Source organism: Gallinula chloropus (assembly GCF_964237585.1).
Source record: "Gallinula chloropus genome assembly, chromosome: 3".
NCBI classification, from domain to species: domain Eukaryota; kingdom Metazoa; phylum Chordata; class Aves; order Gruiformes; family Rallidae; genus Gallinula; species Gallinula chloropus.
Genome location: NC_140087.1, coordinates 78,079,568 through 78,091,628, shown reverse-complemented (window position 1 = coordinate 78,091,628; position 12,061 = coordinate 78,079,568). Strand labels below are relative to the sequence as shown.

The 12,061-nt window shown below is 40.6% G+C and overlaps 1 protein-coding gene across 1 annotated transcript in view; it reads left to right on the top strand.

Moving 5' to 3' along the window:
* The window catches only part of MACROD2 (mono-ADP ribosylhydrolase 2), an 888,911-nt gene that overhangs the window by 845,946 nt on the left and 30,904 nt on the right, over positions 1-12,061 (top strand). The window contains exons 14-16 of the mRNA XM_084260985.1: positions 4,180-4,257; positions 4,863-4,937; positions 5,547-5,645. Coding sequence (XP_084117111.1) covers positions 4,180-4,257; positions 4,863-4,937; positions 5,547-5,645 — 252 coding nt within the window. The remainder of the gene's footprint in view (positions 1-4,179; positions 4,258-4,862; positions 4,938-5,546; positions 5,646-12,061) is intronic.

Sequence of the window (12,061 nt, the reverse complement as noted above, 5' to 3'; positions counted from 1 at the left end):
ACTGGACTGCTTGATTTCTTTCATTCTGGAAATATTCCAGTCATTTTTCACAGTATCATGCTTAAAAAATAAAATGCACTGAACCTGTTTCTTTCATAATGACCAGCTTTTTCCCTCTTTAATCTTCTTACAGCTCCCTAAAACACGGTGATTTATCTATGCTGTGTGCAGGACCCAGGTGTGTTGCACATTAGAAATGACTCAGTAAATAAGCCATACAGAGAGTAGCTGGGGAAGTGAATTTTAAAAGATCATTAAAACCACTTAACATTCAGATCTTACCATTTCTCCTCTTCCTTAGCATTTGAAAAATTTTGTTTGAGCAGCGTTGCTTCATACAGTCAAAAAAATAATATGAATGGCATGGAAAAGCATGGGGGGGTTATGTAGGATTTAGACAAAATAGTGCCCAATTATTGGCAGGAAGAGTAGGTTTGATAATTTATTGCTAGCTACACTGTCTTCTTGGAGCTGAATTCAACCTGTATTTGATATATTGGAACAGGGAATGTGCTTGGAGACTATCCTGATCAGCTTACCTAAAGTCTAAATGTTTTCTTCACAGACCGTTAAAGGTTGGGGCCAATTTCCAGGTGCATTCAACCATGCAGCCCCATGAGACAGTTGTTTCAGTACAACACAGGGGTGCAGAGCCAAGCACTCCTGACGTGGACAATTGCTCCAACCACAAAGTAAGAGCAGGTTTGAAGGACCTAAGGGATGCTCAGACTTCAGTGAGCACTTCGGTGCCTGATGTGCAGTAGATAAAAGTGGCCTATCTTCAGTTCAATTTTGTCATTAAATGTCATGTTTGGTTCATTCATGTGGGATCAGTAATGAGTTAGGAACTGTGCTCCAGTGTAGTATCAGAAAGACTGGTTATTTTCAGTCCTGCCTGTAGCAGTGTTAACCCTTAGAGTCCAAATTTGTGGTTACCCAAGGTAAATAGTGCCCAGTGTGTGTTATTGACAAATTATCACAAAGCTAAGCTGCAAAATAGTGTTTTGGCTTGGATCCCCCAGTATAACTTAACAGCTAAGTAGCTATGTTAGGAGAAGACTAATGCAGCTTCATGCCATGTAAAAAAATCAGTTCGTTTCCTAGCCAGTTGAAGATGAATGAAGGCTTTAGGGTGGCCACAGCTCTTGTAGGCCCTGAAGTCATTTAGGACTATGATACTGTCTGATGCCCAGTTGCATAAGGCTTTAAAGGTGTAAGAGAGCACAGAGGACCAGCTAAGCCCAAGAAATGACACTGCCACACTGAAAACTTTCACTCAGAAATGTGGATATCATCAGCATTTGAGGATTTTCACTGCTGTTTGCCAGCTGAAATGGAGGTGGCACTCTTGCCTTGTATCCACTTTGGGAACAGCTTTTGTTGACCAGTGTATTTGGTCTTACTCTTTTACTCTTGCTTGACTCAGATTTTCTTCATAAATCTGGGTTTATTCCTTTGATTTATTTTATTCTTGTTAATCCTAAAAGTAAATCTGTCTTTGGACCTTTTGGCTTGAATATTTGTTCTAATATTTGCATTTGAAAAGAAGAAATCTTTGACTTGGTCTTGACCTTAAAGATTTTGAAACTCAGAATCTGCATACTAATGCAGAGTCTGATTTCTGCTGCTGAAATAAGAGTGACAGAGTCTTACAGTTAGGCAGTCACTCCTGTCCACATTCTGTTCTTTTCTGAAACACACTTTACAAAACCCTACTTTTGCAAAATTATCATTGTATATTGCTGGGGATAATTTGGAACTCTGTACAATGAAATTTCTCTCTTGATCCCTGGAACAATTAGAAAACTGTTGATGATCCGAATGGAAGTTTAACACAAAACTACAAACCCATAAGAGTAAACTGTGTGGAGCCAGCTATGGGAATGTGTGGTGATGTGCCAAATAGCATTGGTGGTCTCTGGCAGTAGTGCCTGACGCTGACGCTCAATGCTCACCGATTCGGGCTACCAGCTGTGCCAATGTGTGGGAGTAGTGACAATTCCTCACACTGTGTGATAACTACAGTTTGCCTTATGCTGCATGATGCTTGCTGACAAGCAGCAGCAATGAATGGGGCCCATGCATCAGCCAAGCATGAGGGTCCTTAAAAACTCCATTTGTTATTATTGACCAAGGTGTGTAATTGTTTTTCTGATGCTGGCGACTGATTTGTGCATGAAATTGGTGTTGTTCCTCACTGCGGAAGAAAAGGTGGCACTTAGGATCTGAGATTAAAGGTGCAGGCCTGGGAGTATGACATACTGTGCCATAGGTGCAGGATAAGACAGCTCTAAGGGCCTGATGGGACAGAGCTGCATGGATCTCTCCCACTCATAGCAGGTAATACTGCACTTTATCATCACTTTTGGCTGTGTAAAGGGCTGTGTCTGAGCCCTGGCTGCACAGCATTTAAAGCAGAGGACTTCTGGTTCCAGATATGTCAGTACAGTTCCCTTTACAAACATGCAGCTAAATCATACAGAAAAAGCTTTATATTAATTTAGGGTATGGAGCCACAAATCTTTGCTTTTTTGATATCCTGAAAGCTTTGGCAAAAACTTCAGCAAAGCCAGAATTTCACTCAGTGGATTCAAAGTTTGGTTAAAAAATTCCTTGCAGATTTTTAGTGCCATTCAAGTTTATACCAAGAGGTCCTTTGGCTTGCTTTTTGATTAAACTCAGAATTTGATGAAATTCTCATTTATTTTTGCTCTGATTTGAGCTGATAGGGTAATCCCCTGTAACTCAGAGCACAATGTGGTATCCTCATATGAAAGGCCAGCATGGTGGTCTAGCTGATAGCAGTGAATAGTGTTTTAAATCCACAGTAGGGTGAAAAAAAGTGCGGCAAGGGCAAATTTTAGCAAATTGTATGTCAGTGAGATATTCTGCTTTCAAACTTAGATTTATAAACTTATTGTCATGCCACGAAAGAAGCAAGAAGCTGTGCAGGTAATTAAATATTTGCCTTGGGGGATTATTTGCAGTTAATTAAAGCCACACACTTTCAGTGCATACCTTTTCTACAGATTATTAAATTTGGATCAGATGTTAACAACCCAGCTTTCCCCCTTATTCATCAGAGATTATTCTTGGCAAGTTTCAGGAACAGAGTTTTACAGGGGCATCCTTTGGTATATTGTGAGATTTACTCTGCTATATTATAGGAAGGGACCTTCCAGAAGTGGAGCTGTAGCAATGCTGTCATAGTGTCATTTATTGTCATGCGCTGTTACTTAAGTTTCCCATCTGCCAGCATTTTGGAAAGCATTCCATTCTGTACCACAGATACTGTCACCCTTGTTATGACCTCAAGTGTACTTACCCCTGTGGTTTGCAGAAATGTCCAATCAGATCAGCATTGGCTTTTAACAAGGTTCTTTATCCAGTGGAAGCCCTGTGTTATGCAGATGAGCAGAGGTAAAATGGGTGGCTGTGTGGCTGGGATTTCCTGACTCTGTTTCTCCATCACCACACAAAAATAAAGGAGTGACTGTTGTCAGAAGGTGCCATTTGACACAACAAAATCATGCCTGGTGTTTATGACAGCTGAGGATTGAGTAATGATTGGACTTAGCTTGTCTAGTTTAAGCCTCACCGTGCTGCTGGTTCAGGGTATGCCTTTGGGTCATTCATTTTGATGGTCTGCCCAAAAAGGAAAATCAGTCAGCCACAATAATGACCTTGGGAGTCCTGTCATCATGGGAAATCAGGTTTGGATTTGCACTGGAAATTATAGGATTTAACATTTGTCAAGCTTGTGGAATTACAACCATGAAAAGTGTTGTTCTAAACAAATAAGAAATCACTCTGTCAAGTAGGTGTTTCATCCTGTTTCCCATAGCTTTGTGTCCCTCCATTCATTAGAAGTAACAATTTTGGTAGCATTGTTGATTATCCTTGCATGTCCCTACTTGCCAGCTCCTTGGTTAAGGTTTGTACTGCAGGCAAAAAACTGCTCTGTGAGTGTACAGATTTCAAAATCAATCTGAAAAATTGAAACCCACGAGTGTACTTTTGTAGTATATAAGCGACTAAACAGATAGAAAATCTGTCAGTGTATCAGAATGCCAAGTATGAAGCTAGCACCTAAGGGCTACTTGTGTCTAAAGTAACTATCAGCCTTTTCCAGCATGAAAACTGCTGCAGGATTTGTTTGTTTGTTTGCTGTTTCCTCAGACTCCCTGAAAGACTCCAAAGATGCACGAGAGAGTGACCCAGTGCATCCTGTGGGATGTGAACAAGATCAAGCTGAAGGTAAAGTTTTGTATCAAAACTTTTTAAGACAGAGATAATGAACTAGTTGGAAACCTTAGTTCTTCCAGTTTTGGTATCCAGTGGTTTCCAGCCTGACCTCTGCTGCCTTAAGAAAACGCTGTTGGCTAGTAGAGGTTGTTGTGTTCCAACTGATTGTGGTGCAGTAATCTCAGGTGTTGCTGGAAAAGGCACTTGTCTCCAAATATGTGGATTTAATGATAATGATCTTGGGTGTTATTGTTATTATTGTCCTTTTGTTGTTGTTCTAATAGCCTGTGGGGTGCTTCTATTCCTCCTGCTAAGATGTGAAGTGCAAGCACTTTGCAACAGCTCCTGTGAGAAACAGTGTGTCAAGGCTGAGCTACAGAAGAAGAAATAAAAAGTGATGCAGGGTCAGTTTTGACCAGCCATTTAACATACTTAATGATTAGAGTTTGTTAAGTGATATTTTCATATATAAAATAAGTCCAGTGTAGTGCAATTTATAGAAAACAGCTGTACTTGGCTAAAAGGTACCATGTTATATGTTAGGTTCATGTCCTGTTTTGGTGAACTTGCTGTTTTGATGACATGCTGATGCAATTTTCTATTTGTCATGTTAACAGGACAACGAGATGTTTCTGCAGAGGAGGAGATGAAAACTGGGGCAGATTCCCAGAGCTCCTGCATGGAAATAGAAGGTACTGCTTGTGCCTTGAAACCAAGGAGCAACATGAATGGGCAAAACCACTACTTGTTGCTCAGATATTACCAGCAGTGTTTAAGTTCCCTTTTTTTCTCCAAACCTACAAAGCTAGATCTGTTGAATCAGATCTTCTCATAGTAACTCTAAATTCAACCCTGGGCCGGGGAGTATCAATGGATTCTCAGTGATAAAAGCTGGCTGGGACTGTCAGAGAAAGGAATGAGTGTTGCATTTCCTATTCCTGATGACATGCACTTCAGCCTTGTACCAAGTACTGAATGCCCTGTCCCTAGTCCAGCAAAACACTTGAGTACGTGTGTCTCTGGCTTGTGATGAGTGCTGGTGAAGGCCCATGCTTGGAGTTAGGCACATGGGGACTTTATACTAAATCCCAGAAAGCTCAGCATCTTAAAGGATCAAGGCCTTGCTCTCAGCTATAGCCCCTTGGATTTCCCTGAATCAGCTTTTGTATCTGTCCTCTGGGGAAAAGGATCCTTTCCCTTTGCCAGTGTTTTTAATGGTAATCTCTCTAGTGCATGTTAATCCTTTTATGTCCATTCCGAAAAGCCTTACTGTCCCTCGTCCTTTTATCAAATTTATTCAGAGCCATTGTTGAACCAGGAAGACACAACAGAAGTTGACATACCTTTGATTCACAGTGCAAAGGAAAAAGAAGGAGGAGGAAAAGAAGACAAAGAAGGAGGTGAGGCTACTTATGAAATAGATTGAGACAGAGAATGCAGCTGGGCTTGCATTATCCTTTCCTTTGTGAGGAAACACGAAAAGAGCACATAAAAGTGTTTTAGGTTATTTTTTTCCTAAGAAAAAGTCCTTTTTAGCCTATCCTTGGATATTGTCTTGACGTATTTGACTTGGATTTCCATAGGAAAATAAGTGCAAAAAAGAGCATGCTCAGGTTCTAAAGTGACTTTAAGATAAATACTATTCTTGTTGGTTTTTTGCATTTACATGCACAAGGCTGATTAAACGACCAATTTATGTCCATTTAAGTACCCTCTTGATCATGTTTTCTAGGAGCATCAAGAGTATTTACAATAAATGGGTAAGATAATTATTTGTGAGGTCATGAATAAAGATTTAACTAGTAATTAACTAAAACTAGTATTTCTAATAAAGAAACCAATAATTGGAGCAGGAACACAGAATCTTCCTGAAGCAGGATTTTTTTTTCTGGGAGTAAAGTATTTAAATCCTCAATAATGCTTTTGCAAAGGGATGTTGAAGTTTGTGTCAGACGCTACAGCTCACTATTTGTAACAGGCAGGTGACTATATAAAAATAACATACTATGTAAATCTCTAATTGCAAAGTAACTGCAAGTTAATAATTATATGGTCATTTGTGGAGCGCATGGATGAATTTTACAGTTCCAAATTAAAACACAGACATGATTTTCATTGAAAGCTCAGGTCAATACTAACTGTGTTGGCCTAATTATGAACTCTTTTTCCTAGCCACATTGACACCAATTTAATTGCAAACCTGTGTTAGTAATATTGACACTTCTCTTCATTGCCAACCGAGGTTAATAGAACCCTTTTGTTCATATACAGCTAAACGTTTCCTCTCCTGATGGTTTTGGGGTTTTTTGTTATTGCCTATCCAAGCTGTGACTAATCACATCACTTTATTATCAGTCATGTTAATGGTATCTGTTTTGTGCTTTATTATGGATGGTGAAAATAGGATTGATGTAATCCTTACTTCAAATCCAGGGAAATGGTATTGCGCTACCTCGGTTGCAAATCCAGGTTATATAATACAAGCTCACTCTGATTGCAAATACCAAAGTAGTTATGTTAATTTCGTCCTAATAGAAATTATTTACATTTTATTTTATGCCTCATCAAAAGCAAGTTGGACAAAATGTAGTTTCATTATTTGTACATTTCCTTCTCTTTAGTACCTTAGTGTCCCCTACAGCTAGTCACTGTCATTTAGTTCTCAGTGGAGAGATTATATTTCACCATCTGTTCTACCTACTATTGAAATTTGCAACATTAAGGAAAAGAAGGTAATGTCAGAAAAGGGTTGTTCTTGGCACTTTACCTTTTCCTGCCCCTGATTTAAAAGGTTCAAGTACTAAGCAAGTGAAAGGTTCTTTCCAAACATATTTCCAAAATACCTGGGGGCTCAGGTATTGCTCCCATGCAATATCTGTCTAATCCAAAGCTTATTGAAGTTCACAGAAGGAGTCTTATTGATTTAAGGGAGTTCTTGATCAGTTCAGTAAGAGGAGGTGATGTGTGGAGTCTACCTACAGGGTAACATCTTTAGCTTCCTGCAATCGTACTGTCTTTGGGAAAAGAAATGGGTGCGTCTTCATGGTTTTGAGACAGGAAGGAAGTTAAGACTTTCACTTTCTTTCTTTCATTCTATCTGATACTCTTTTTGTGTTGCCAAGCTCACCCTGGAGCAAAGGAGCATATAGCTGCCCCTCTCCTCTCTCTCATGGGGAGCCATTAGGTTAATGGGAGTCATCTGTGACCTGTGCTGTCCACAGCACTGGAGGCATGGAAGCCACTAAATGACCAACAAAGACCAAAGTCCCTTTTCCAACCTAAAGCTAGATTTCTGCTTAGTCACTGATTGTAGCTTTGAAGCATGCTTAGAAGTTTTTCAGTGATCTGGTTTTCCAGTGATCTGGTTTTCCATGGAAAAATTACTGTTTCTTGCTCAGTTTGAGGCATGTCTCAGTTTTCACAAACTTCTGAAAAAAATATACATAAGTAAGCCTCTGATCTGATTGTGCAACTTTATTACCAGCTCATCTATGTGTTTTGGTGAGTTTTAGGGCTCAGAGGATCCTTTCTGTATAGTTTATTTGGCTTGATGCTGTAGTGCATGTATTACCAAGGAGTCACAGATCTCCTGGTGCTTTTGAGATTCTGGGCTGTGCCAGGAACCCATAGGAACAAAGAATCAGGCTTGGCAGTCTCACTACCATTTCCAATTGCCAGCAGTAAGAAACAAGCCATGTTACCCTGAAGAATTTGACAGTGTAAGTAACTCTGTGTGTTTCATGAAAACCTGCTGTTGCTTTTTCCAACATTAGTAATAAAATATAGCATGTGCCAAATTATTAACTTTTTCTTCCCCACCATAACTTAAAGTTCTATATTACTCATGAGCAACTGAAGAAAAAAGGCAAACTAAGATGCCTTTTAATTATTTTTTCCCAGCTACTATAATTCACTCATTCTAGTTCACAAAAGAATAATGAAAAACCTGTGTTTCTTATAAGATTAGGGAATATTCTCAAATCCCTTTATTAAAAAACAGAGTAAGTGGTGATCACTGACCTATTTGCTGACTAGGTAAGTGTACGTGGCAGTCCCTTTGTATGTACACTTGGAAATAGTCCTGTCACAATGTAATGACCAGGCATTCAGCATTTAGCTGTAGTTTTAATCAGGACAGTTTTTCCATAGCACAATTTGCAGGACATGGAAAGAGAACTCATGTTTATCTATTTGAATGTGTAGCCTTTTCCTTCTCTGAACCCGCTCTTCCATCTATCTTATGTCCCACCTCTTTCAATCTCCCTTCTTCAACACATTAGATATGATAATTTCCCTCACTGATCATTGCTGAAATCTTTGGAGGATCATTTTTCTATCAGAGCTCTGGAAGATGAACAGAATTAGCTGTTATTTCTCTGTTGGCTTTCTTCTGTACTTGAGATAAAACATTTTGCCTTATTGTGTTGTTTAGAACATGATTTGAGCTTGACCTGGGATAATAAATTTAGAGTGGTTGGGTAGCATCCTCCCAAGGCAAAGGATACGTTTATTTTATTTCCAGAAATGCAGAAGCAGGTTGTTGCTGAAGCACAATCAAGGAGCAAAATGCCATAATTAATGCCTATATAAAGGATATTAAGGTTTCTAGGGATTTAGCTTAAAAGCAGGACAAAGACTTTACAATTAGTATTTTGGTGCAGTGGCATCTTGGCCTGTTTTACACCATGGTTAGGGAACTGTATGAGAGTCATGCCATGTTAAGGCAGGCTTGGGACTGGGCTGGGGGTGGTTTCACAGTTAATTGATTTGCAGAATGTGTGATCTCCTTTGGCAGTCTGGTCAGTGCCTGTTTACTGTAAATTTGAATTCTGCCTGATTTCTGATCCAACTAAGCCCAGTTTTGCTCAACAGTCTTTGTGACATGAATAGCTATGTAACTCTGTAGACATTGTCTTGTCCATTCCTCACTTAAACAGCTAGATTTTCAGGTCATTTACCCATCTGTATATTAGCAAGAGAGGTAATTTTATGGCATGAACTTGGAGAGAATGAAATATTCCAAAACTTGGAGGAAAATAGCTCTCTGGTTTTTATAGTTTCAGCCTTAGGCATTTATAGGATTTTACATACATTGGTACAGTCATAAATAATGTCAAAATAATGACTTCCTTTGATATGACATTGTGAAATACTACTTGAGAAAGATCTTTTTAGACTGCTGTGTTTTTGCATGGTGGGGCTGCAGGGATGGCTTTTGCAAGAAGCAGCTAGAAGCTTTCCCTAGGCTTGACAGAGTAAACACCAGCCAGCTCAAGGCTGGACTCATCTCTAAGACCGAGCCCATCAGCAACGTTCACAGCACTCTGGAAATCACATTTAAGAGGAAAAAAAAAAAAAAACCCAACACAAGCAGACACTTTTTGCCACCAGAGAAGGGAATGAGAAGATGTAAGAAGCTGTGCAGACACTAAGGTCAGCAAAGAAAAGTGGGGAGGAGGTGCTCCAGGTGCCAGAGAATAAGATTCCCCTGCAGCCCGTGGAGAAGAGCATGGTGGAGCAGGTGTTCCCCTCAGCCCATGGAAGAGGGCAGGGAGCAGAGACTCCACCTGCAGCCTGTGGAGAGGGCCCAAGCTGGAGCAGGTAGAGACATATGGGAGACGCTGTGACCCATATTGATGCAAGCCTCTGCCAATACTTGCAGCCCATGGAGAGAGGCAGACACATAGAGATGAGTAAGAGATCCACGCTGGAGTAGGTTTGCTGGGGGCGATAGGACACTACGACGGCGACTTGTGACCCCGTGGAGTACCAGACTGGAGCAGTCTGGGCCTGAGAGACTGAGAGACATTCTGTGATTCATGACTGACCCACGCTGGGGCAGCTGGGGAAGAGCTGAAGCCCTGTGGGAAAGGACTCAAGTTTATGAAGGACTGTCTCCTGTGGGTGGGACTCCGCACTGGAGCAGGGGAAGGGTGTGAGGAATGCACCCCACCCCTGCTAAGAAGGAAAACAACTCTGTGGCAGTCCAAGTGTTGTTTGATCTGTATTGCCTGTGCAAAGTACTTTGTTCATCTGCAGGCATCATAGTTGTAGCAGAAAAATATATCCAGGTAATTTCTACACCCCTTGGAAGTAGCGAAGACCATAACTGTTGGCAGGGAAAAGAAACCTTACCCTAGCAAAATACTGATTTTGGAAGGGGGGGATGGCGTTGTCTTCCAAGTATATAAATGGTATGTTGAATTTCATGAGCACACTAAAGATGTCCTACATAGGTATGGAATGGGGTAGCTGAGGACTGGTGAGGCTGACCCACCTGTGAGCAGGTTCTGTGCCCCACTTGGATGTCATGGCTTGCAGAAGAGGACTGGGGGCTTTGGTCCTGGTGTCTGTAGTTGTATTTGTGGTGGCTTTGCCAGTTCAGTACTGGGCTCTCCAGGCTCTTGTACCAGCAAAGGGTAGCTGCTGTCAGCAATTCACTGATGGTGAAAGATCAGCAAGGTTATTAGGAGAGAGCGGCACTTCTGCTGACCGGCTGTGCTGGTCCATGTCCCCTTGCAGGCCATCACGACCAGAGGTATGCACCAGCAGGACTGGGAGGTGGTGGGATTTGTTACTTTTCTAAGCAGAGGTCAGCGCAGAGCTCACACCGTGTCAGGCAGCAGATGCTGCCCAAAGTGATGCTCATCCTTGGCTCCGGGAGAGGCGGGAAAGGGGCGCAGGCCCCTGCAGGCCTTACCCAAGGGTGCTGCCTGTGCCAGGCTGAGCAGCACTGTGCCATTGTCAGGATGGGGTGGTGGTTAGACTGTCATTAGTCTGCTCCAGATAGTGAGGGGGGGAGGAAGTCATGGGTGATTCTCCTGCCACTGAAGGAATCTGTTTCTTTTCATTATTCTCCATATATCAGATTCTAGCCTGAATGTATGTAAAGAATAGGTGGGGTGACATCAATTTTAAGTTTTAATTATTTTTCATCTCTTCCAGTGACAGGCAATATGTTTTTTCTGTGTGCTTTTCTAATAAAAAGTAGAAAACATGAGGAATTTTTCAGCTTGAACATTTTGCCTGCTGTCAGAGTCACTTTGTATTATCAGGCTTGATGGTAGGGTACAAGACAAGAAGCCAAAGGGAAAGAAGAAAAGAAACAAGAAAAGGGAATACTTTAACAATGATAGTGTTTAAGGTTTATTGTGTGTATTTGATTGCTTTCTTCATTACATTTTCAGCAAGCAGAATAGAAATACTATTATGAATTGGCAATTTTTATTTAATTTAAAAACATCACCTCTTTGTTCTTGCTGAAGGTGTTGACAATGCAGCTTTTGTTTAGTTTAATTAACTCATGTTACAGTACTGAATTGAAACACACTCAGCATTAAATCAAGTAAAATAATTTTTAGAACTCTCTTCCATATCCAGGAAATAAAAAGAAATTAAAAAGAAATAATCAAATCCTCAGAGAAGCTGGAGGAGAAACTGAGTGTTTTTAATGGAACAGTTTGAAGTGCCATTTTCATTTTTATTTTCCATGGTAGGAATGCCAAAAAATATAAAGTCATGAGAATCCTGCTGAAAAGCAGATGCAATGAAGTCATTCTAGGTCCTCGTATGTTTATAATAGTATTATATGATGTTACATGTTTTGTACTTGGAAGCTACAAGGCTTTAAGATACCGATAATGCCCTTTTAGCACATGAAAACTGTAAAGCTAATGCAATCCATGTTTCTTCTGGTGGTGTCCAAGCCTACTAGGCTTTGGTTTTAGCTCAAATTTCCGGAGAGGCAGTGGTGCCTTATGCAAATGAAATGTGCATCTCTCTCAAATCATCTCATATAGCACCCGAGCAGCAAGTG